Source organism: Trematosphaeria pertusa (assembly GCF_010094035.1).
Source record: "Trematosphaeria pertusa strain CBS 122368 unplaced genomic scaffold BU26scaffold_18, whole genome shotgun sequence".
Lineage (NCBI taxonomy): Eukaryota > Fungi > Ascomycota > Dothideomycetes > Pleosporales > Trematosphaeriaceae > Trematosphaeria > Trematosphaeria pertusa.
In genome coordinates, this window is record NW_022987229.1 from 480,236 (window position 1) to 504,537 (window position 24,302).

General features: G+C 55.4%; 8 protein-coding genes across 8 annotated transcripts; 3 read left to right on the forward strand and 5 right to left on the reverse strand.

Moving 5' to 3' along the window:
- Positions 1-1,750: 1,750 nt before the first annotated feature.
- On the forward strand, positions 1,751-4,235 carry BU26DRAFT_437783 (glycoside hydrolase family 89 protein; the record flags this gene model as incomplete). The annotated part of the gene is made up of 2 exons (XM_033824258.1): positions 1,751-2,150; positions 2,350-4,235. 2 exons carry the CDS (start codon positions 1,751-1,753, stop codon positions 4,233-4,235), a joined length of 2,286 nt encoding a protein of 761 aa, XP_033678022.1.
- A 510-nt stretch (positions 4,236-4,745) lies between these two features.
- BU26DRAFT_523992 (uncharacterized protein) lies at positions 4,746-6,154 on the reverse strand (the record flags this gene model as incomplete). The annotated part of the gene is made up of 3 exons (XM_033830180.1): positions 5,756-6,154; positions 5,379-5,511; positions 4,746-5,319 (listed from the first exon to the last, which is right to left on the reverse strand). The coding sequence occupies exons 1-3, from the start codon at positions 5,902-5,904 to the stop codon at positions 4,747-4,749; spliced, it is 855 nt and encodes a 284-aa protein (XP_033678023.1). The 5' UTR covers positions 5,905-6,154.
- A 592-nt stretch (positions 6,155-6,746) lies between these two features.
- BU26DRAFT_437907 (uncharacterized protein) lies at positions 6,747-8,111 on the reverse strand (the record flags this gene model as incomplete). Its single annotated transcript, XM_033824264.1, has 3 exons — positions 6,747-7,329; positions 7,387-7,943; positions 8,022-8,111. 3 exons carry the CDS (start codon positions 8,109-8,111, stop codon positions 6,747-6,749), a joined length of 1,230 nt encoding a protein of 409 aa, XP_033678024.1.
- A 2,428-nt stretch (positions 8,112-10,539) lies between these two features.
- Positions 10,540-12,371, forward strand: BU26DRAFT_124545 (uncharacterized protein). Its single transcript, XM_033819560.1, has 4 exons — positions 10,540-11,037; positions 11,667-11,855; positions 11,939-12,052; positions 12,140-12,371. Exons 1-4 carry the CDS (start codon positions 10,978-10,980, stop codon positions 12,206-12,208), a joined length of 432 nt encoding a protein of 143 aa, XP_033678025.1. The 5' UTR covers positions 10,540-10,977; the 3' UTR covers positions 12,209-12,371.
- Positions 12,372-13,132: 761 nt separating this feature from the next.
- Positions 13,133-16,305, reverse strand: BU26DRAFT_437666 (vacuolar protein-sorting protein bro1; the record flags this gene model as incomplete). The annotated part of the gene is made up of 4 exons (XM_033824253.1): positions 13,133-14,272; positions 14,323-15,465; positions 15,516-15,945; positions 16,025-16,305. The coding sequence occupies 4 exons, from the start codon at positions 16,303-16,305 to the stop codon at positions 13,133-13,135; spliced, it is 2,994 nt and encodes a 997-aa protein (XP_033678026.1).
- An 865-nt stretch (positions 16,306-17,170) lies between these two features.
- On the reverse strand, positions 17,171-19,113 carry BU26DRAFT_493885 (uncharacterized protein). The gene is made up of 2 exons (XM_033826166.1): positions 18,892-19,113; positions 17,171-18,824 (listed from the first exon to the last, which is right to left on the reverse strand). Exons 1-2 carry the CDS (start codon positions 19,057-19,059, stop codon positions 17,409-17,411), a joined length of 1,584 nt encoding a protein of 527 aa, XP_033678027.1. The 5' UTR covers positions 19,060-19,113; the 3' UTR covers positions 17,171-17,408.
- Positions 19,114-19,743: 630 nt separating this feature from the next.
- BU26DRAFT_437524 (uncharacterized protein) lies at positions 19,744-20,376 on the reverse strand (the record flags this gene model as incomplete). The annotated part of the gene is made up of 3 exons (XM_033824240.1): positions 19,744-19,784; positions 19,838-20,105; positions 20,182-20,376. 3 exons carry the CDS (start codon positions 20,374-20,376, stop codon positions 19,744-19,746), a joined length of 504 nt encoding a protein of 167 aa, XP_033678028.1.
- A 1,899-nt stretch (positions 20,377-22,275) lies between these two features.
- BU26DRAFT_124879 (uncharacterized protein) lies at positions 22,276-24,260 on the forward strand. The gene is made up of 3 exons (XM_033819563.1): positions 22,276-22,986; positions 23,035-24,007; positions 24,084-24,260. Exons 1-3 carry the CDS (start codon positions 22,394-22,396, stop codon positions 24,210-24,212), a joined length of 1,695 nt encoding a protein of 564 aa, XP_033678029.1. The 5' UTR covers positions 22,276-22,393; the 3' UTR covers positions 24,213-24,260.
- Positions 24,261-24,302: the final 42 nt, after the last annotated feature.

Here is a 24,302-nt window from a genome sequence, read left to right on the forward strand (position 1 = left end):
GATTGAATGGGGAAGCTGTTCGGAACTGGATTCACATTCGTTTCCGAGGTCGGGACGCGCCGCAACGACGAGGCCATGCGGCGGTATTTTTGAAGTCGCCGAAGGGCTACAGCTGGGCTCCCTGCGAGCTGGAAATTGAGGATTGACGAGCCAGCGATTGCAATGCGTTGGCAGATCACCCGCGCAACGGGACGTGGGAGCCTAAACGGGGCTTCGGAATGGCCAGGTGAGGCCGAAGAAAGGTCTCGTGCAATGCAGGATCTGGCTAGGTCGGGTGCCGGCCCGGCGGGCAAACGAGGCTCGCCTCTAGGATTCTGGACGCTGCGACATGGAGGCGAGGCGGCAAAGACGAAGATCGTGGACTGAAGAGACGGATGGGTTCACGGTTATTGGCGCTTAGTCCATCATAAATAAGCTCTGCGGAGCGAAGTGGGTTGGGCCGGCCGGTGACAGATGTGGGTGCTGGCCGGCGATGCGGGGAACACGACGTCGACGCGTTGATGCAGGGGTTGGAGGATCGAAAAAGCAACTGTGAGCTCTTCGGGCGTCTGGCTCTGCGCCTCGACAGCTGGACGCCGGGGAGAGGAGGACGTCGAGTGCTCGAGTGCTGGAGGTCGGAGCGCTGCGCTGTAGGCAGGCCTTCCGTGCGGTGCCACCTTCTTTGTGCAGCTCCGCGCTGTCGGGACTTCTGTCGGCTTGACACGTGCCCCCGCTCACCAGAAACTGCCCACAATCTCCCCATGAGCGAGGCAAAGTGCCCACTATAGTCTGATGCATACCCGGTTGGAATAGGTAGCACGGAGGCCTGCCCGAACCTGTGAAGTGCCACAGCTGCACACCCTCAATATGCCAGCGCGGAAGCGGAGCCTAAAGCCGGTGCCACGAGCGGCACGGCCTCGTCCAATACCCAATACACAGCCGTCTATTCGAGATGGCACAGTGCATGCCTAGACCAGGCGTGACTCCACGTGTTCAAGCCGGTCTCCTCTGCACCTGTCAAAGAACTGCCTTCTCTAATACCTTCCTCGTTTGCCTCCGCCTGCTTATTCGGGAGGGGTAACTCTGTACCTACATCAACCGGACGGCAACGCAAGCATCGAACCAACTTCGTATGTACTACTGCAACGAATCACCGGACAAGCACCCGAGGCAGACGTCGGACGCAACGAGCCGTCATCGGAAAAACGTCGAGCAACGATTCCAAAGCTCACTGAGCTCTAGACTCTAAAGCCATGTGGCCCTGAGCGTGCACGTGTGGACTTTCAAGACACCGTTCAGCTACCACAACACTTCAATTTCTCCAATTTCTCGAGCCAATAGAGCCGACTCCTCGGATATCGACAGCCTTATCGTATCGATCCCTCTGCCGTTCGAACGCCAGATCCAAATTATCTGCCCCACTGCGACATGGATCCTGACACCCGATGAACCTTGGAACACAGACAAGCACTACAAGCCTGGACCTCACAGCAGTTTACTCGAAACTATACAGCTGGGAACCCCGTTCACCAAATGGCAACAACAAAAGCGATTACTGGGTCGCAGAAATCCACCAATCCTGAAGACATGGCGGGCAGTCAGGGCTTGACGTCACCCCGCACCAGGGTCCGGTGCGTTGCGACATGGGTGCACCTTAGTAGAAGAGACTTCGGAGTGTAACCCAGAACCACAAGGGGAAAGAGGGTATTTCACGGACTTCTACACGAGAATTTGCATCTCCTTCGCCCGTCGAGCGCCGTCCACGACAACTATGCGACCCACAGTATCGGTCACCACGTGCCTGCTGGCATCGCTCTGGGCGATTGCCGCAGCCACGTCAACCCAAGGCCTCTACGACCTGGTGAAGCGCAGGATACCTTCACACTGCGAAGATTTCGTTTTCATTCTTGACGACGCGACGCGCGCGAACGGGACGGAGCTGTTCAACGACGAGTACTCGATCTCAACCTCAAACGGCTCAATCGCAATCGCGGGGACTAGTCCTAGTGCTCTGGCAACTGGACTTCGTCGGTACTTCACCGATGTCGCGCATGAGGACATCTACTGGTTTATTGGGAGTCGTTTGGATCAGGCCGCTTCACCCTTGCCGAGGCCGCAAGGGACAATTACCGGGAAGAGCATCGTGCCCTTCAGATACTTCTTCAATACAGGTAGGCGGACTCGCTGTTTGAGAAGAACATGCCCTTTCAATCTACCTATAAGCCTGAGCGTAAAGCGAAAGCTCCCCGCATTTCCAGGCAATCTGCCCCATTATCGCAGTGACCCGTGGCACATCGATCTGAACCTATCACTTGAAAAATATATCTGGCTCACAAGCCATGAATCCGGGCAGCCACTAATGAACCGCAGTAACCTTCTCCTACACGACGCCCTTCTGGTCTTGGGAAGATTGGGAGCTCGAGCTCGACTGGCTAGCGCTCCACGGCGTCAACCTCCCTCTCGCCTGGGTCGGCTTCGAAAAGATCCTCCTCGACGTCTTCCAGTCCATCAACCTCACAACCTCTGAGATTATCCCCTTCTTCTCCGGCCCAGCTTTCCAGGCTTGGAATCGCTTCGGCAACATCCAAGGCTCCTGGGGCGGCGAGCTCCCTTTGCAATGGATCGATGGGCAATTTCAACTGCAACAAAAGATAGTGACTAGAATGCTGGACCTCGGCATGACGCCTATACTGCCCGCTTTCACTGGATTCGTACCGAGGGCCCTGGTAGATGTCTATCCCAACGCGACGGTCGTAAACGGCAGTCAATGGGAGGAGTTCCCGACTGAATACACCAACACGACCTTCCTCGAGCCCTCAGATGCTCTTTTCTCCGAGCTCCAGAACCGCGTCATCACAAAGCAAATCGAATACTATGGCAACATTACTTCGTACTACACGCTCGACCAATACAACGAAAACGACCCATTCTCCGGCGACCTTTCCTACCTCCGGAATATAACACATGGCACATGGCAGTCCCTCAAGTCGGCCAACCCAGCAGCAGTCTGGGTCATGCAAGGCTGGCTCTTCACTTCCAACGCCGACTTCTGGACAAACGAGCGTATCGAGGCGTATCTCTCCGGCGTCGAAGAAGACGAAGACATGCTGATCCTGGATCTATTCTCCGAGTCTCAACCGCAGTGGCAGCGCACAGATTCTTACCACGGCAAGCCCTGGATATGGAACCAACTACACGATTACGGCGGCAACATGGGCCTGTACGGCCAGATCGCCAACGTAACCATAAACCCCATCGCCGCGCTCGCAAACTCGTCCTCGCTCGTCGGCTTTGGTCTCACGCCCGAGGGCCAGGAAGGAAACGAGATCATGTACAAGCTGCTGCTCGACCAAGCATGGAGCTCCGCGCCTATCGACACCGCCTCGTACTTCCGGAACTGGACCCGCACGCGGTATTCTACCTCCAACGGCACGCTCCCTGAGGAGCTTTACAATGCATGGGAATGGCTGAGACAGAGCGCATACAACAACACGCAGCTAACATCCAACGCCGTCCCCAAGGCAATCTACGAACTCGCGCCGAATATCACGACGCTAACGGGCCGAACGGGGCACCATCCTACGACGATTAACTATGATCCCCAAGCAGTCCTGGCTGCGTGGCAGAACATGTATGCCGCTGGAAACGCCGAGGCTTCCCTCTGGAGCAACCCAGCCTTCAAGCACGACATCGTAGACATCACGCGGCAGGTCCTCGCCAACGCCTTTCTCTCCACCTACACGACGCTGATATCGGACTGGAACTCGACCTCGACCAACACGACCGCCGTCAGGACACAAGCGGACACCCTCACCAAACTCCTGACCTCACTCGATGCGGCGCTCTCCGCGCTTCCACAGTTCAGTCTCGCGCCTTGGATCGATTCAGCGCGAGCCTGGGCCGGCAACGCGACAAACTCCTCCGCCATCGCTGACTTCTACGAGTACAATGCTAGGAACCAGATCACGCTGTGGGGCCCGGACGGCGAGATTAATGATTACGCGAGTAAGAGCTGGGGTGGATTGGTCGGCGAGTATTACCTCCCGCGTTGGCAGAGCTTTCTGGACTACCTCGTGAGCGTGACGCCGGCGACGTATGATGCTAGCGTAGCGCGGGCTGGCGTGGAAGCTGTGGAGCAAGAGTTCCAGGACGCGGGGAGTGGTGGAGTGGGGGTTAGGACGGAGGGTGTGAGGGAGGTGAAGGACGTGGTTGAGAGTGTGGTGGTGCCTGCGCTCTCTGATTTGAGGGTGCTGTAGGCCTGCCTCAGAATGTGTTGGTATACCCGGGAGTTTACAGTCCAAGCACGACGCCAACCATCACACTTGAGATGGCAATAATGGAAAGTAAATATGAACTTTTGAACCCTTGAGCCCCTAAGGGTCCCGCTGATATCTCGCACCCGAAAGAAATGAACGCCGAAGATGACTCACTAGGTAGCTAATGTACATGTGGTACACGTACACCATACACTACACTCTCAGGAATAGCCAGACTCCATTGATAGCGCCCGCGATAGCCGGTATCCGCACCTACGCCTGTGTCCTGAACAGATACCCGATCGCTGATTACGCTGCTGTAGACAACGGATAGATGACCGCGAAGATAAGGAAAGATGGCCGATGTGGTGCTGCTCATCATACATTCAGTGGGGCTCGATCGAGCTCCGCGGAATCCGTACTTCAAGCTAAACATATGGGTCAGAATGTGATCATCAGATAACAGGATTAAAACTGAAAGCAGAACAAATCAAGCATGTGCGAAATGCAGCTATACCTGACTCACTCTTGCCCTCTTCCTGCTGCTCCCCGGCACCACGGTAGGCCCCCTGTGTCCCTCACCATGGTCGCCGCCACCACCACCACCGCGCCGGCTCTTCTCCTGCTGATCAAGCACCAGCTGCAGCACATCGTACGAGAACTGCGGGAACTCGAGACACATGGCCTTGAACTCTGGCTCGGCCTCGTGGCGCAGCGAGAAGCTCCGGGTAGCCCAGAAGGCAGCGACGGGCTTGCGGATGGTAGTGTCCTCGGGGTTGCTCTCCTTGTAGACGTAGCGCGCATAGGCGAGCTCGCCTTTTGCGGTCGATGCCGTGCGGTGGATCTTGGAGTGGGCGAGGGATTTGAGGTCGGGGAGTTGCAGGCGGTCGGCGAGCGTGTAGATGCGGGCGTGCACGAGGAGGCCGAGACCTTCGTCGTCAGAAGTCGGCTGGCGCGGGTCTTTCTCGAGCGGAGCGTCGCGCGCGGAGGATATCTTCTTGGGGAAGTATTCGCCCGTGTAGAGGTATTCGATGACGGAGCCCATGGCGTCGACGTCGATGCCGGTCATGACGACTTGACGGGGCTGCGCGGGGTTAGCTGGCGCGCTCAATTGCATCGCATGTTGCGCTGTATAGGACATACTCCTCCCGGCGCGAAACGCTCTATCTGCCTTGCGAATTCTGGAGCCCGGATGAGGACTGCTTCGTGCGCTGAGTATGTGGTTCGCTCGGCTCCGGTTCCCACGACGACTTCGACAATGGGGCTCTTCATCAAGCTTAGGCATGGTTAGCACATGGTCCATATACATACGTGCCCATTTTTTGACACTGTGAAGAGGGGTTGAAGTCCGACCCCGAGCTGTCGCGCTGCTGAATTGGGCCGTCGTCCCCAGGCATCGGTCGCAGCGCCCAGCCCGTCAGAAACCGAGCACATGGCCGCGAAACTCAATTGACAGATCAATTGCAGTCGCAGAGCTCTCCAGAAGCTGTAGAAGACATGTGCGAGGAAGTTCAACTAACTCGGCGAACAGCACCAGCTTTGGCGCCTCGGGCTCCATCTCAGTCAGCCCAGCTTCGTCGCCCGCACCAGCCCCCGCATCACCGCCCTCCATCTCCACATCCTCAGCCGGCGTCCCCTCGATCGGAGTCTGCTGCTCGATATCCGCCATGGATCAATTAAGTCGTATACAGTGCGAAAAGTCGATTGCGCTTCGGTTGCGCGCAGGAAGGAGCTATGGGCTGAGCTCGGACTAGGAAGCTGCGAAACTGCAAAACTAGAAACTCTGATTGGAAAGGCGTGTGATGGGTGAGAATGAAATTAAGGAGCGAGGAGCGAGCGATTGAAGTGTGAGCACGACTGGTAAGGTGTATGTGGGCTTACTTTGTGGTGGTGAAGCAAATGCGCGAGGTTGGTGCAGTGGCTGGTTGCTCGCCCCAGATGAGAGCTTGGAGCTCTTTGCCCTGTGCTCTGGTTTGCCGAGCTGGTTCCTGCATTAGCGCCCCACGTGAAGCACCACAGTCAAAGAGCCGAGTCTTTCCAAGTGCCTCTCGGGCATATGACGACTCCGTTACCACCACTATCACTCGCGGAGTGTATAGGAGTCCGCCTCGCCCTATTCAATGGTGTCTTTCCATATCCGCCCTCTCTGCATCCCCGCAACACGGAAGGAAGAAGCATTGAGCGGGACCGCGGACACTTCACGGGAGCAACACGTCTTGTAAGCTCTTCCTAGATGTCATTCTGTTCGGCTATCTCGAAGACACTATCAGCTATTCATATTAACCTGTTACAAAATCTATGTACAGATGTGTCCATATCCAACGCGCCGGCGAAGCATGCGTTACGGCGACTCTACCGTGCCGTATCCAGCCTTTTATAAGATGTCGTCACATCCATAAGAGTATATCGCTTGGAACCAAACGCCGCCGTAGGGTGCTTCCTGTGCTCCGTAGAACGCACCCCATGCAAGAGAACGAAAGCTCGAACCGGAGAGAATATTTTCTAGCCCGCCTATATCCTACCGCCGCGCTCGTGGAACCGGTCGCCCGTCGTTGGAATAGGCTTGTCAGCTCGAATCGCATAGAGCATCAAGTCCTCCAGCGGAATAAAGACGTAAAAGATCTTGTTGCAGAGGAAAGAGAAGAACACGAAGCACGTCGCGACCAACGCATCCATGAAGTAATGATTCGCCGTCGCGACAATCGTCGTCAAAATGAAAGCTGGGTATCCAATGCCAACCGCGAGGTAAAACATCTTCCAAAACGTATTCTTGCGCGACTCGCCCCTCTCCAGCGTGCGGCGGAAGAGTCCGGAGTGGTATATCAAGGTCATGCCGATGCAGAAGGCGTATCCGAAGTGCATCGAAGGCATTGCTGCGAGCGTGTTCACGTATTTTCCGCTCATCCACACGCTCTGAGCATCGTCATGTCGCACCGTGTCCAAAAAGCCATACTCCGCAGGCAGCAGCCGCGGGGGCATGCAAGGATAAAAGATGAAGGTTATGAAGGCGCAAAAATTGGTCAGAGTCATGGTTCGGCGGGCGACGGCGAAAGTATCGAAGGAAGGAGCGACGTAGTAGTACCAGCAGATGAAGCTACGGCAAGAGATTAGCATAGGCAACTTCGGAAGCGTGAAGTCAATGAGGACTCACCCTACAGTCCCCGGGATGTGGATAAGCGCGTATGCCTTGTTCAAGACTGTGAGAGCGTCCTGGTGGCCATGCATAAACCACTGTTGGATCTCCCTCTCACGAAGCGTAAACAGAAAGCTCAGCCAACTGTATTCCTCCGCCTCCAGCACCGCGATGCCATGAGATTGTGCCACGTTCCAAATGCCCGTCTCTGCAAAGATCTTCTGAGATGTGATGGAGGTCATGCGGTAGAATGCGTAATTTATTATCCAGTAGAACATTTCGATCAGGAAGGGAAATCGCTGGAGGACGCGGCTGTGGATATTGTTTCGGAAGCGCGAGGTATTCGGCGTGGCGAGAACGCAACAGAGCCATTTCCGAAGTTTCGGTGGGTGCTTGCTCGTGGAGACGACTTCATATTCGCAATCACTGTCCGAACTGTGTGCGAGGAGGGCATCTGAGGACCCCTGGGAGTCTAGCCGGTCGAGGTACCCGTCGTTCGATGGGGATGCGCCGAAGATCCTGTAGTTTCTTCGTCGGGTCATGTACATAGCTCCGAAGAGTATGCTCGCGACAATCTGGAGGCGAAGCACAGCTGTTAGCAGCGATACAGTACGGCGTGTTTCTCCTGGATCGCGACCGGAATTCGCACTCACAATTGGCTCTGCCCATCCCGGGAGTTTCCAAGCAGGCTTGGAATTCCATTGCGGCTCGTCCACTGATACTGTGATGTTCGGCGCGTTCATCGTCGTGGTCGCGTGCGTGGTTGCTCGAATCGCGACCGGGATGCAGATCCAAAATCGCCCGTTATGGGATTCACGAGAATACGAAGGCGATGGAATTTGTTCGATGCGGCAAGGCCGGAGCTCATGAATTACGCGAAACGGGACGACGAGAGAAAGTTGAAGTTTCCACGGCAGCGCTTCGAGAACCAGAACGCCCGGATGACTCGGGATGTTCAGCTAAAAAGGGGACGAGGCTGCGGCGAAGAAGGCAGCCCCCGCGTTGGGGCGGTGTTGAAAAGAGCGAAAGGAGAGGAAAGAGGAGAGGGCCGCTGCAGTTGCGAGGAGGGAGAGTGAATGACAGGAGAGCACTTGCCCTGTTTTCCCGTCGCTGGTCGGCCTCGCAAGGGCGCAGTCCCCGTTGTGCTACTAATCCCACATGATGCCCCTATAGGGCTCCTTGAGTGGTGGCTTGGCGGCGGATGCCGATCCACTTTTCCATGTCCTGGGTTGGATTGCGCGGACAGCCAAAGCGCTGACAAGATGCGCATCGCGCCGGTGCAGGCGGCGTCTCGCATCTTGGACCGCTTCGGTGTCCGCAGCTTACTGTGCCCATGTTGCCCCATGGTGGCTTCCTCGCGACTTCCTCTCGAGCGCCATCGTCATGGATGGCTTGGGAGCCCCCAACAATTGACAGCGAAGTGAAGTGTCCTTGACGCACGCCAAGGACGGCGTATGTAGCGTATCCAGAGTGCCATGCCAGGCGTGCCAGGGGTAAATCTACGGATGTCCGAATAATGCCGGTTCCGCTCCCATGTTGGAGCTCCACCTCTTATAAGACATCACGGAAGCCTTGCGCCCACAAGAAGGTGAAGCAGCGTCAATTGCACCATGGACATATGTCTGTTCAGATATCGTGCGGGCAGGTGTCGCGTGCCGCTCTTCCCCTTTCCTGCCACCCAACCATCGTGACTCTCACAGTCCTTCCACGACCATGACAACTTCGCACATGAACTCCTACTCGCTCTGCTCCCTCTATCGGGAAGCCCATCATTCTCGACTCGCGGGGGCACCTCACTTTATCTTATATCGGACTATCGGAAGAACCTTGCGGCCGCGAAGCCTCTCGGCGCCATCTTGCGCGAAGCGGGTGTTTCGCGCGGCACCAGAAAATTGCCATAAAAAGACCAATGGCGTGGCTATAATTACCTGACACCGCGGCTTGCTTTTTGGAAGATACCGCCCTGCACGCCGAGAAAATACGAGGTCGCGAGACGCAGACACGAGACCACCCCAGCTGAAAGCTCGTCCACATTCGGCAAGGCAACGAACCTCCAGTGCAGTTGGAGCCTGAACCCACCACGCTCATCCGTCGGAATGGACCGACACGTTGTGCTCGATTCGGTCCACGATCGTCTGTAGCAGACCGGATGCTCAGCCGGATTCCGAAGCAAGCGTTCCAAGGTCGACGAGCGCATTGCAGGTTGGCAATCGCACGCTGAGGGCGGCGGGATCGCTTGGGTGCTCACGATGCAACCTTCGAAATGCTCCACCTCTTCAAACAACGCCATTGTTGGAAAATAGAGCAAGTCCTCGCACTCTCATACGTGCGTATATCAAGAAACGCAGTGGCTGATACAAGTCCAAGGTGCAGTAGAGTCAAGTCCCGTGGCTTTACGCCGCCTCACGTATCCTACAACATGCATGCTGGAAATACGGTCAACCACGAGCAAAACAGCAGGCATCGCACTTCAGCACAGGGAAACGGTGCAACGATACCCCGGTAGGCCCCTCCAATTTGTCCAAAAACTTTCCGAACCCTCGTTTCTTACACACCACGCCCTCTCCAACGCCCTGGCAACAGGAAGAGGAGCCGCAAACGGACCCAAAGGTCTGGTCCAGATATAGTACCTGCGGCCCCAACAGCAGTCATCTGTAGCACCCAAACCAGCATAGAAAGCGAAGAAAGCGTCGATTTCTGTAGAGTAGTTGCATCACCGACATCTGTGTCTAGGATCCGGGTACCATTACTTCGTATTTGGATGCTCATCGTCATACGTGCGCCTGAAGCCACAGGCATCATTCCGCAACCTAATCCAGTCCACCATACCTATCGCAAGCCTAGTACCGAGCGAGTTCACGATTGCCTAACCGTTCCAGTGCAAAATGCGCCACACACCTGACTTCGCGCCTCGCCAATACGAGATCTTCCAACTCCAAACGCGCCCCCAAATTTCGGAAGCCCCAATGCAAAGGCACCCCTCTGTCGCCTATCGCCTTTACGAGCCGTAGCAGACGTTCGAGCCGCAGTCTAGAGCCCTGTCGAGCTGAAAACGCAGAGCGATCCGCGGAAAAGTCGTTTTAACAATGTGCTTGGCGCGCCGTTCTTAACGTTATGGGAAACGGGAATGCAGACTCCTGGCATTCTGCAAGTGCCTGTGACAGAATCTCGGGATGAAAATAGAAGGGGAGTATGAAGTAGGGGACGGTGTGGTGGGACGGGCCGAGAAGTCACTACGGATCAGTCTACAGCGATCATCTCTAGGTAAGTACGGTCAGTGTTGACTGGCCAGAATGTAGCGTATAAGTACGACTTCACCACCTCCAGGGACCGGCACGTTTCGACAAGTCCCAAAAACCAGAACACGACCTGCCGCAGAAGCTTCGTTTGAGCCTCAACCGCCTTTCACCCATACAATTGCATTGCCGCTTTCAGCTGCTCGCGGAGAATACCATTTCCAGTTGGGCTTGCGAGCAACCACCATACACCACTACATGCCACCAAGAGACGTCTGTATAAGGCGTCTCTTCCACAGTCGCCAACACGTATCCCATCTACTTCCTCCCGCTTCATCCCTTCTCCATCGCAATCAACCTTGACCACAGGAGGATGGCGGATGTGAGATATCCATCTGTACACGCCATGCCGTCGGATAAGCCAAGCCAGAAGGTGTGTCCAAGTTCGTGTTCTTTCTGCGTCTAGCTAAGCTCAGGATGTCCGACTTCATGGGACGACTCCCATTTCTGTTTCCTCAATTCTCCTCTGCAGCATTCACTCACCTATACCACCTTGGAATCCTCCACCCCTCTCTGTTTATTAGTCCACTCTTGTACTCGTCTTCACGTGATTCGGGGTATCACGCACGGCCTCTTCACCTTAAGCGGCCCAACGGATCAACAGCAATTGCTTCGAAGACCTGAAAAGCTTCAGAACCACCCACCGCCTACCAGAGTCACTCGCTCCCCACCCGGAGGAGCAGACGACGTCTAAATATTCCAAGTTTCAGCAGCTGCCACGGCTAAGGATCATCCGCTTCCTCGAACGTTGTTTCGCTTCTGGAAGCCTATCAGCAACCTCGTCAGTCTTTCGTGGCTTCGCCAATCCGTGGCCGCCGTCTTGGTCTAGTAGCTGCTTCCTTCCCGAAGCCCCTTACTTCGACCTTATCACGCTCTATCGTAGTCGTTTATACTCTCCAGGTTCCCTTAGCTTGGTCCTGGACTATCTCCCTGCTTCCCTCAGGTCTCTTGCTCAATCTCTATCGAATACTTAGAGGACCGATCACTAACCATGTACAACAGTACCACGCGTCTTGCCACTGTCAGCTCGTGCGCTACACCGTCACATTATCACCGCCCCTCCACGACATAGAAAGCTGGGTAGTGGAGTGCAATTGCTCGATCTGCGCGCGAAACGGGTACTTGAACGTCTACGTGCAGAACGACTGCATCCAGTTCGAGACGGTGGGATTAGAGAGCGAACTAGTTGAGGTAAGTTTGTCCTCCATAACAAACGCCGTAGTCACTCTGAGAGCATCCGCCTCACGATAAGCACTATCCTAACATTTCCCTAGAAATACCGCTTTGGCAAACAGCGTGTCCAGCACTACTTCTGCAGCCGTTGCGGCAGCAGTCTGATGGCTGAAAGCATCGAGCCAGGCTTCTACGAAGGCGTCAAAGCACTCAACGTAAGTTCTTCCTCTCCCTCCTCTGCCAACCTCTCTTCCCCCGTCTTCGCCGCGCAACTCCATAGAATACTAGCTAACACGCCCCAGGTCCGCATGTTCCACGACGTCGACGTGCGCACCCTCCAGCGCCGCGAAGTCGACGGACGCAGCCTGTAGTCCCACGTGGCGTGGCGTAGCGCGGCAACGGGCAACAAACGGCATTACATGATGCCATGCAGCCCAGCAAACCCTCCGGTGCATGCATGGCACACATGGGTTCGACACGCAAGAGTGTCGGACACCGATCGTGTTCGTATACACGCCCCTGTCCTCTTTGAAATTATCACGACAGGGCGTGTATACGAACACGATCGTCGGCGTCGCAAGAATTACCGAAAGAGACGGATATACGAGCGCATGAGGGATATGTACACACAAGATTTTTTTTCTTTTTACAGGGTGCTGCGTTGGGAGTTGGCTGGTCGTGGTATATCCAGGGTAGATGTTGCATGTCTGGATTTTTTTCTTTGTGGGCTGGGATAGAATGGACGGCGTTAGATGCTTTACTTTCTATATACGGGTGCGAAATCTCCTAGCCACTATCTCTTGCCCTGTCTTGTGTTTGCACACTTGAGGTTGATTCCTTGAAGGATATCACACGAGTCACAGTGCTGATATTCAGTGTGCACCTTCACTCTCCGTATTCACTTACCCAATGGCCTGGTCAACACCGTGCCTTACACCGTCGATCCAAACTAAGATAAAAACCTTTGCTAGCATTTCAACGCTAGTATGCACTCCACTAAACTCTCCTATGCACATCTACCATCCCTTTGTCTGGCTACACGCTTTTCGCGTACCATGTTAAGACGTTGATACTGTGTAGAAACACTTCGCTTCAAGAGTCACTGGTGCATTCATCACTTTGGCCGAATTTCACTCTCATGTATTATCCATCCTATCCTACTCCGATTCCTAACCCCCCCTATTCATCCCCAGCTCCCTTATTTCCACATGCTATGCCAACCAAGTAAATGAAGCGCTCCCCTCGGTATCTCGCAATACTAAAAATGAAAGACAAAACCACTCCTCCTCCTCGCACTATTTCCACCCACTCAAACCCGCCCACGGATCCCCTCCTCCACTCTGCTGACCCTGTCCCCCTTGCTGACTACTCCTCTGACCCGCCGGATTCGCATACCCGCCCGGTCCCGCCGGATACGGGCTGTTATACTGGCTATAGTCCAGTTGCTGGTTGGGTGGCGGGCCAGGCGGCGGCGGAGGCGGCACGTATCCCTGAGGCAGACCCGGCTGTGGTGTGCTACTCTGATAGGGATACCCTGCTTGCGGCGGCTGACCCCATGGCTGGTGCTGCTGGTTCGGCGGTGGAGAGAAGTATTGCTGATGTGCGGGAGGCGAGACGGGACCGTATTGTGTGGGGTTGTAGGATTGTGAGGGCGTTTGCGAGTGTTGGGGGTATTGATAAGATTCTCGGCGGGGTGGTTGTTGTTGTTGCTGTTGTTGATAGCCATTCGAGGAACCGTAGGATTGTTGGGGGGACATGTAATTTGGTTGTCCTGGAGCGGTGGTCATTGGGTAGCGCGGTGTGACGGGCGGAGACGTAGCGGGGTTGTAGGCGGGATGGGATTGCGAGGATGATGCTGATGGGTAGCCGGGCGTTGAGGAGAGAGGAGGGGGAATGCTTTTCTTTCTCCCGCCGCCAGCAGAGACGGGCGATCCGGAGGGTTCCATAGACATGCGTTCCATGAGGTCTTTCAGGCGCTGCTGTTCCTGGTCTGCGCCCTGGGACTTCTTCTGCTCGATGTTTTGGAGGAGCTGGCCGCCTTCGGAACGTCTGTTATTAACAAAAACCTCGACGTTCTTTTGGAGGCTTGAAACTGTGTCTTTCATCTCAGAGTAGAAGCATTGCGCGCGTATCAGGCCGGCGTTGAGATCGTTGAAGCTCTGATAGACCCTCCGGTATTTTGTCATCACGCTGTTCCTCTGCCTTGAGAAAGCCTCATATTTACTCTGTTCAGATCGCACTCGCGGGTCTTTTAGCAGATCGGAGTAAGTGCGCGTAAGCTCTTTAAGTAGTGAAGCTTGCTTATGGTTGGCTTGTAATATGCGGTTCTGGTGTGGGCGGAATTTCTCGAGCTCCGCCTTGAAGAGCTGTGATTCTTGGTTCGCGATGGCCTTCTTATTGAGGATGAGTACATTCGAGATATCGTCGGAGTGGACCTACAATCACCGTTAACACCAGGCGCGTCTATTGCTGGAGTAGAAGTTACCTTGTCCTTGAGATCCTTCAGCACTTGTATTCTCTCCTTCTTGATCAAGTTCAGCCTCCGCATCAACTCTTCGACGCTGGCAATCTGATCCGCAACGCTCGGTCCGTCCACAAAGTCATCATCCAAGAGGTTGCCTTCCGCGGGCCGTGGACTCTTGCCCTTTGAAGCTCCGGCCTTAACCATTGCTCGTGAGTACAATACGTCCGCCTCATCCGTCTCGCCGGCCGATCGCATCTCGTCGAAATCTGCCTCGTACTGCCGGAATGTGCTATAGAGCTGTGAATCACTCGTGCTTGCCTCCTCGATGGCTCCTCGGTAGTTCCGTATATCGCTCCGTAGCGTTGCGGTCAAGCGCGAGCTCGGTTGCTGTGTCCATTCGGGTCCATATTTCGACCTCATCTTCTCGCAGACACTCTCTTCCATGTCGAGCTGTTTCATGCTTGAATCTAGCATCTGCATGATTTCAGCCTTATCGGAGCTCAGCTGTTCGAAAGCAGGCCCAAAGGATGCATGGCCGGCCAACTCCTCGCACCACTTCCGGAAGTCTTCATCGACCATCATATCCTGGTCCATGCCTCCTCTTAGTACGTTTAGACTGTCCGGTAGTTTGAGATAGTCCAGGCTTGCCGCCATCTCGTCATTAGCTACTTCCACTCTCTCGCTTTCCGCCCGTATTAACTTCGCCTTCTCTTCGTCGTACAGACTTGCGGACTCGGTGACGGCCATAGGGACAATCTTTTGGAAAATATCCGGGCCTATGATCCTTTGGATATCCTGCCCCTGGTATAGCTCGCTAACAGGTATTGCCTTCGCTGCCGGTAGCTTGGGTATCTGTGTGAGGGAAGCTTCATTGGGAACGCCCTGGTGGTAGATGAAATCGTTGTCCTTAGAGAACTCCGCTAGTCTCTCCTGAACGTTGGAGACATGCTTCTTCGTCATCTCGGCCAATACTGCACCAGTCTCTGCGGGGAGATTGGAGTTCGAGGGTGTCGACGACGGAAAGGCGTTGGCTATTCGATTCGCGTCTCTCGCGTGCGTCTCTGCGACCTGCAATCGGCAGATCGCTACCCCGTGTGAGTTCGCATCGTTGTCCGCTAGAGCCTGGTAGTACTGTGCTACCGAAGCCATGTAGTTGGCTTTGGTCTGTAGTATCGTTAGCCTCCGCTGTTAGCGACTACGCTGGGGTTACCCACCTGACAAACCAGCATCCAGACCTTCTCAAAAATAGCCTTTGTAACCTGCTCCTGTACACCTTCCGTAGCTTGGGTATACAAGAACGCAGCCTGGCTTGCCAATTTCGCCAGCAATCCCACCTTTTTCCCATCCGCAATTTGCTTCTCCAGAAACACCTCTTGAGCCTGTGCCAGCATAATTGCTATCAGCGTCTTCACCGTCTCCCGGCTCAGATCTGTGGATGGCGCATGTAGGAAGTTCTCGTTGATATACGTAAACATGCCGGCAGATGCCTGGAACGAGTGGTATGAGGTCTTGAGGCCAACATCCTCGTGGCGGTTCTGGTGCGCTGCGTGGCAGGATAGGACGGCGGAGATGTTGAAAATTATCGACGCTTTCTCGTATGCGAGGGAGTACTGCGATGTCGGTTTGTGGGTGAAGGCATCGAACCTGTTCTTGTCAGCCTGTTCCCCATCCCCAAATCATCTCGTCGATATCCCCTCCTCTTCCAAGCTGTAGTATAACATACCAAGTAAACGAGATCTTAATATGATTCTCATCAACCGGAAACCTCAAATCCAGCAACTCTAGCTGCCCATAATACCTGTATAACAGGTCCCTCCCCGCCGCGCTATCCTTCCCCGCGCCCCGCATATCCTGCCTCAGCCGGTTCAGCGTGGCGCATTCCTCCGCGTAGCGCTCTGGGTCGTCACCATATGTAGCTCGGATGTAGCCTTTCAACGGGTTTATCCAGTCGATCTCGTTCGTTTGCTTCAGCGGCACCGAGATCATGGGGACCTGGGTCGTCATGTCGGCGGTGGGTCTGCTGAGCTGGGCGGGTCGTCCGCCAGCCAGCCAGATATCGTAGGGTTGGAGAGCGGACCGCAATGTAGGGCGTAAGCGTCCGACTTAATCAACGGTTGTCGCCAGCAATTGTAGCGCAAGCGGTGCGCTCGGGTTGCGCTTTCGGTCGATATCGCGGAGCTGCAGCTGCCTTGATGGTGACCCAGCTAGGTCGCCGTTCGGCGTGCAAAGCGAGAATATCGTGGTAGAGATATGGCGGTTACGCTTGTCTCGATCGTGTGGAAGGCATCTGTGTGCAGGCGCCGGGATGACGTTGCAGGGTTGGTGTGTTGATGTGGCCGCCGTCGGGTGCTTCTTCACCGGCGAGCGCTGGTGGCGGGAACCCGCATGAGGTGGCTTTACGCAGTGAAATCTCGAGGAAGTCCGAGTGCGCGAAACGTAGTGCGAATGTCAATCTCGCGTCGTGGAGTGTTGATGGCTTGACCTCTCGAGTCCGCGGGCGGGGCAATCGGCGGCTGAGCATTCACTCATCCGCATCTGCAAGGCACGCAGCCTAGGACCTGTGGCTCACTAAAATAGCTACACGCGTCTCTCTAAGGCTCTACGAGTTTCCACTCCTTTTCCACAGCCGCGCTCAACATCAAACCACCACCTCCTTCACATCTTCCCTGCGCGCTCACAATCGCAGTCACACACTCGCTAAAACTTAAGGCAACTAAAGAGGGTGATCCCGGACTTGCAGCTCCACCTGGCCACTCAGGGAGCTGCCACACCACGCGGGAGGCTTGTATAAGCGCTCGACGTAGCAGGGGAGTATAAGCTTCTATCGAAACTCTTGAATGATGCAAAAAGCAAGTATATCTTGAAGAACGCTAGAATGAGGTAATATACAAGCCTGAGTCGAGAGGGCTAGGACTACCAAGGGGTCTATATGAACGTCTTATCATCGAGCAACGCCAACAAATGCTGTAAAATGTCTCCCAACAGGCTTCCGCCTCCTTTTGCGCCGGTGCCACTATTTTGCGATATTATACAGTTGGAGAAAAAGTTCTCGATCCGGACATATTACGTAGACAAAATGGTACTCCGTTTCTCGAACATGGTTGCGATTATCCGGATCCAGAGGATTTCTTCTTCGGTTCTTCCTCGTCCTTTTTCGTCTCATCTTGCTTTGTCTCGTCCATACTCCGGTGCTGTCCAGTGAGATTGTGCCATGTGCTCTTCAGGAAACCTTCGTTCTTGTGGTCCTCTGGCTTTGATGGCTCTGCCTTCATCTTGCCGATGTTCATGATCCTCTTAGCACTTTTGTCTCCCATTTCGTCAGCCAGCATCTCCAGGATCGTCCTCTGGTTGGCGCTCAGATACTTCGGCATCTGGACCTTGAATTCGACCTTCAAATCGCCTTTTGCATTCCGTCGACCCGAGAGGACCTTCATGCCCATGCCGGATAGCGTGACCCTGTCGCCTGTCCCAGAGCCGGTAGGTACTTTGACCTTGACTTCGCCGTCCAGCGTTGGCACCTTGATCTCTCCGCCCAATACGGCGGTTGTCAAAAGGATTGTGGCCGTATGAAGGATATCGGAACCTGCACGCTTGAACTTCGGATCGGAAGCCACGCGGATTAGGACGTAGAGATCGCCTCTCGCCCCCTTGACATTTGCACCCATAGCTTGTCCGGTGAGAGGCGCGTCCCCTTCCCCGGTGACTCGTAACCGCATGCCGTCTTCAACACCGCCCGGGATATCGACCGTGATAGTCTTCCTCTCTTTGACAGCACCATCGCCGCCGCAGGTCCCGCACGATGAGCCCCGAGGTATAGCAACACCTGATCCACCACAGCTCGAGCACGTTGCGCTCATGTGGAAGCCACCCATGCTTGTGACTCTTTGCCCGGTTCCGCCGCAGCTCTTGCACTCTGTCGTTTTTGCACCCTTCTTCAGCCCACTACCGTGGCAAGTCTTGCACTCCGTCAATGGCGTAATGTGTATGTCTTTGCTGACACCCTTCGCTGCATCCATGAACGAGATATTCGTCTGAACTTCGATGTTGTCTCCGACCAGAATCGACTCTTCGAACGGATTCGCTCTCCTTCCCCTCCTTCCGCCTGCCCCAAAAGCACTGAAAAGATCTTCGAAGTTGATGTCTTGCGCAAAGCCTCCCTGGAAACCGCCTTGCCCTCCTGCGAAACCTCCGAAACCCCCGAAGCCCGCAAATGGATTCCCTTGAGGTCCGCCGGGGCCCGCTCCCGCACCAGCGCTTGGATTAAAACCGCCATTCTGGTCAAAAGCTGCGGCGCCATAGGAATCGTATGCTTTGCGCTTATCATTGTCCGACAGTATCTCGTAGGCGGATTGCGCCGCGGAAAATTTCTCTTTCGCAGAGGGGTCTTTGTTCGTATCTGGGTGAAATTTCTTCGCCAGGCCGTAGTATGCCTTTTTGATATCAGCAGCGGAGGCTGTTTTGGGTATACCTAGCGTGGCGTAGGGGTCGGCGATGGCATGGGACGACGTCGTTGCGTGGAAGAACTGAGATGGAAGAGTCAGCATATAGCAATGCATATATGGCGCAGACCATCAGTCCCCATATACGTACCCGTATTCGCGGCGCATGCTGCTGGTGGTTTTGCGATGTGATAGATGGCCTCTTGAGTTGGGTTCTCGATGCTTGCGATACGCTCCTACGCTGGCAGTGCCGGGAAGCGCAGATGATGCGGGCAGGTGCGATTGCTTTGAAAGGCAGCGCCGGAGCAGCTAAGCTCATCTTGAAATAGAGGGTTGTCTATCCAGAATGAATGCGTTGGATGCACCAGAGGTCAATGAATAAAGTTCTTCGAGGTCGACGGCAACGAGCCGGCGAATCATGAAAATTTGGCGCCCGGGCCACTTTCGAGACGCGCCATGTCATTGGCCTCGGCACGCGTCTCTTCTGGTATCTTCTCGAGGGCTTCAGATCGGGAAAAGCGAGCCTATGTGTCGTTAGGTCAATATAAGAGGGCAGTCGCTGCGCCTTCTTCCTCGTAGACATCACCAGTGAAGACTTTCGCATTTCCTTACTATCCGGAAGCCCTCGGCCGGGCTGAGACACGTTCCGACATGGTGCAGCTAGAAATTCCGAGCATCACGGTCGCGACAGCACTCCGATAAGCCAACGTGTGAACACCAAATACCCATTATATTGACGATGTGTGTACCTCGGACCTAGATCCCAACCAAAACCCTACTTTTGTGGTATTTCGTTGAGTACTCCTCTAATGCGGCCCTTCTGGTAGAACCGACTCCGACTGGGAGCCGCCATCATGCCAATTCCGCAATTGAGATTATGCCGAAACGCCCGCCCAATGCCGATGCTCGATAAGATGTAGAAAGATTGTTCGATGCCATTGCGAGGCCCGGGTATCCGCGAGAAGAAATCCGAAAGTGCGGCGAGGGCATGCATTACGCGCTTCTACTTTCGCTGTGGTGCAAATCGAACCCGAAACTCCTTGTCTGCATTGTCCGTCAGCGTACCTGTTCGCCAGTCGAGGTATTAGATATGCCACCTCTGCTTTTTGCCGTGTACAGTAACTGTGTGATGACGTCGCTCTCGCTGACGCCCTGCGCATTGAAGTTTTTCCTCACAGCTAGCGCTAGCTGGTCCTTATGCACTCTTCTTTTCGCCTTTGGCCGTGCCATTGTAGGCGAGAAGCGGCCGATGCCTTGGTTGAGCACGACGTGACTGAGTGGGTTCTTGAACGTGGAGGGAGTCTCGAGACGGTACGCACGCCGGTAGCCTTGGAGGACGGAAGCGTCTTGATTATTCCATTTCATCTGGAGAAAGCGATAGACGTCAGCGACTGCGAGGCGGTATGGTGCCGGGAAGATGCAATGCTGTGAGGGGACCTACTCCTGACCCGCTGTGCTCGTTCTGGCCGCTGTTGGTGGAAGCATTGTCCCCATTCGACGATACGACCTCCTTGAGATTGCTACCGTTCGTAAGGTTTGTGTTCCCATTGCGGCGTCCGCGGGCGTTGTTTCCTTGAAGCGAGTGGAGCTTCTCCTTGAGGGCCTGCGGATCCTCGTGCGTGCGCTTAGGAGGCATGGCGCGAAGACGGAGGGCTGGAGCAAGGCAGAGGAAAAGTAGTGCCAGACCGGGAACAAGGCCTAGCGGGTGTCGCAGAGAGCAGAACAAGACGCTACAGCTACATTCGTATCGCGTGTGTTCATCTGCGGTGTCGTGGGTCGTGAAGGCGAGGCGTCACGGCGGATGGCTTTTCGCACGCAACTTCGCTCCCGCGAGCTCGGGCGGGCCAATGACGCACGATGCTCCAATTCCGGCACGCTCAGGGTCCGGCTAGACCAGGGGCCGCAGCCGCGCCGAGGGGAACAACGTTTCGCCGGGCTCCGGGCGCGCTCACCCACGCACACTCATCTGCCACCCCCTTGCCCTTTTGGTATACCATCCTTATTAGCCCAGCTCCATATACCAGCATCGCGCTGAGTTTCAATTGCTGCTTCTTGCCCTCAGCCGAAATACCGGGCCTTGCCGGGGAAGCGTGCCGGCTCTCGCGTGACCAGCGCCCATCTGGTGGAGCCTCGCATTGAATAGTCATGTTCTGGTGTCGAAGTCCGATACGTCCATCATCGGAGCTGTAGAGGTTGACGAAGAAGAGGGAGAGAGACGCAACAAGCGGACGACGACCGACTGATGGCGACTGCCGGCTTTTATCAGTGTGGAGCCTGCATCCGCCGGAGCCGAGTCTCGGAGACAACCTGCAGTTTGCTCACTTCCCCTGGCCAGCTGTTCAACGTCCTGGAGATCTCGGTCGATGCATTTGCCCTAGCAGCACGAATGGGCATGCGAATCATGCCGCTACCATTGGACAATCGCCGTTTGGGCTTCGGGATGATTCATCGTCACGCACGCAAACAGTCACCGCTTGTCACCCGATAACAATCAACTTCGAAGAGAATCCAACGAATACGTATTCTAATACCATAGGAGATGACGCTAGGCAGAGCGACTCGGGCTGTTCCTGGTATACCTTAGCAAGCTCGGTCCAACGCTAATCTAGCGCTGTGGTCCGAAGTGTGTTATACAACCAAAGAATACTGATCTAATTGCGTCAGACAGGGCAAATTCGTTGTACCTCTGACTCCCTCTGCTCCTCTTTACCCAGCACACCCCTGGTACAGAAGGCCTATCTGCCGCGGCACATTGGAGAGCCCTGTGGCCACCGGCTCGCCCTGTGGCATGCGGTTGGGCAGTGTCCCATACCTCTGCAGTTGTTACGCTCGAGTGTTCGTTCAAGCCGGCGGAACACCCATCCATTTCGCGATATGCTGATATGGACAACGTAGGAAACTATTGGCTTTTCCCGCTTGGAAGGAATTTGTCCTCGCAACCTGATCACACGTTTTGAATCATTGACCGCAACTATCGCTTCTCTCTCTGCCCTATTGTGCTAGGGGATGTACAATGTCTTTCAAAGCCCTCTCACCTTATGACTGGGTTAGACTCGGCACCACACCGCTACTGGATCAGGTGTTCTAGTCTCCGGATACAGACTGGCTCATTAAATACTCGTTATTGCTACTTTCTGCTCCGGACGCTCGATTCTCTCACCTCAGGCATGTTCTCAAGCAGTCTCGAGCAAGTCCTGCTCAAGTTGGTAGTTTATTCCCGCCAAGTCACGATTCTCCTATCAATCACCTTACCGCATCCTACTTCAAAGCTCCCTTCACTCCGAGCTTCTCTCACTTGGGATCGCACAGACCGCCCTCGTCAGCCCTTCAGGCAGCTACCAAGTCTGTATATCAATAGCCCCCTCCCAGCTTATCAGCCTTCTTTCTTCCTCCACAGATCACCCCCTCCGACCTAGGCTAGTCTGCTTCTCGTAGCTCCCTGCTTCTGCACCGGCTTCTTCGGTCCTTGACCACTCTCATAACTATTCATCCTAGCGGCAATCGTTACCTACCTTCCACAGCTCGCCGTGAGCAAGTCTCAACCGCTCGAACTCTCTACAGTACCTTCACGTCAGCCTCTCCGGGTCCGTCCCAACATCCATCCACCCTCCACTATTACTCCTCCAACCTATATCCTATCTCCCGCTCGGATCATGTCTAACCGCGACCCATATACACCTCCCCACCGTCAACCTGGCTCTGGTCACTCCTCTGCCCACCCCATCAATGGTCACGGATCCTACCACGCCGGACCAGCAGCCAACAAACTCAATCCTGGCGCTGGCACCTTCCAACCCATTCACTTCAGTGGCTTCGCTCCGCAGAATGGCAGCATGGCCCACGCCAACGGCAACCAGGTGAGCCAGCCCTCTCATGACCACTTGGAGAGGAGGGTGGATGGCCTGGAGCGCGAGCAGTTCGCTCTTCGTACAGACGTCGAGGACCTCAAGACCCTCTGCAACAGTCTTCACTCGTCCGTCGAGATGATGAAGAAGGGCGGCTGGTCCGTTAGCGTGGGCCCATTCAAGGATCAGAGCGCCGCAGCGTTCAGACAGGAATTTGATCAACTCACTTCTGAGGTTCACGGGCATTATAACGGTGCTAATGATTATGCGAAGAAAGTAGCTGTGACTGATGGCTCTGTCTCTCCGAAGACTACCCCGACCGTCCCACCGCATCTAAGGGGCGCGAGAGGTGGCCAGCAGAATGGCACTCCGCTGCCTCCGCATCTCCGTGGAACCAAAGGGTCAGCATCATTCATCCGCAAGTCTTCGCTCATTGCTAACGGTCTCAGTTCATCTGTCGAGAGCATCGCCTCTGTCGAGACCCTGACCTCGGCCAACAATCCCCTCGTCACCGATGGCAACGTCGACACCACCACCGCCTTCACGGCCCAAGTCCCCGCCATAGAGCACACTCCACCATGCTCAGCACCTGGCTCACCGGCCACCACCATCCACCCCGACGTCCCCCTCCAATCCATCGAGAACCTCTGCATCACCCACGCCGAAGCCTGGAAGCCACACTTCCTCGGGACACTACCGCCCCTCCCCACCAACGTCTCCATCGAGATCCCCTCCCTCGACTCCATGACAACCTTCCACCCCGACTTCCTCCGCAACACCTTCGGCGGTGTGCTCTGGTCCCCAGGCCTGACCTACATTCCTCCCGCACCGGGTCCCTGCATCCTGCGCAACCGCACCTACTACGTGCTCGACGCGGCTTACGAACCGTATCTCCCGTCCACTCCTGGCACGCACGGCGCCAAGCTCACTGCGTTCTTCAATAAGCATCCTGCAGAAGAGTTTGGCGCGCTCCCCGAGGGCTGCGGCGACTCCTCCGAGAACGTCCCGATGTTCGTGCTTCTCCCCGACGAGAAGAAAGGCGGACGCAAGCGGTACGTATACTTCGGACACTACAGCCAGACGCGCTGGTCCGACAAGCTCGACTACGACCGCATGGTGCAGTGTGTGCCGCAGCAAGTGCGTGAGTACTGGGCCGAGGAGCTGTCAGCCTCCGGCAGACCGGGCTGGGTCACCGACGCCTTGATGAAGCACTTCTTCCCGAAGCCCGAGTACGAGGGGCGCATGTTCGGCGTGAGCGAGGCGCAGGGCGGGTCGGTGATGAGCGAGGATCTCGACAAGCGCGAGGAGAAGGTCTTGAAGGACGTGAAGCGCTACGTCGAGGCTTTGCGCGAGTGGGAGAAGGATGCGCGCATGAAGACTGCTATGATCAAGAAGGACTTCATTATGCAGGCGTTCGAGAGGGTGAGTTTTTCCCCCCTTTCCTTTCCTTTTTGGGGGTTCGGGCGCTTGGTGGGATGTGCTTGCTAACGATGACCAGGCCGATGCAGATGATCCCCCAGCCCTTCGCCTCTGGTGGGAGTACTTGCAGTGCGTCAACTGGAACCCGGACTTCTATCGCATGCTAGCTACGCTGCAGGCGAGGAACGACAACTATGAGCGGTTCTGAGATGCCTACAGCATCGCCACGCTCGGATCAACGAACTCCTGCGGTTAAGGCTTATCGCAGCGATTGAGGGCGACTAACCAGGCATTGGGG

Excerpts from the sequence above, each read along its gene's own strand:
- BU26DRAFT_493885 (XM_033826166.1), bottom strand. The coding sequence starts at position 19,059 with ATGAGCTTAGCTGCTCCGGCGCTGCCTTTCAAAGCAATCGCACCTGCC. Across the intron at positions 18,825-18,891 it reads AGCATGCGCCGCGAATACGG|TTCTTCCACGCAACGACGTC; the intron begins GTACGTATATGG and ends CTTCCATCTCAG.
- BU26DRAFT_124879 (XM_033819563.1), top strand. The coding sequence starts at position 22,394 with ATGTCTAACCGCGACCCATATACACCTCCCCACCGTCAACCTGGCTCT. Across the intron at positions 22,987-23,034 it reads CATCTCCGTGGAACCAAAGG|TTCATCTGTCGAGAGCATCG; the intron begins GTCAGCATCATT and ends TAACGGTCTCAG. Across the intron at positions 24,008-24,083 it reads TTATGCAGGCGTTCGAGAGG|GCCGATGCAGATGATCCCCC; the intron begins GTGAGTTTTTCC and ends AACGATGACCAG.
- BU26DRAFT_124545 (XM_033819560.1), top strand. The coding sequence starts at position 10,978 with ATGGCGGATGTGAGATATCCATCTGTACACGCCATGCCGTCGGATAAG. Across the intron at positions 11,038-11,666 it reads CGGATAAGCCAAGCCAGAAG|TACCACGCGTCTTGCCACTG; the intron begins GTGTGTCCAAGT and ends CATGTACAACAG. Across the intron at positions 11,856-11,938 it reads TAGAGAGCGAACTAGTTGAG|AAATACCGCTTTGGCAAACA; the intron begins GTAAGTTTGTCC and ends ACATTTCCCTAG.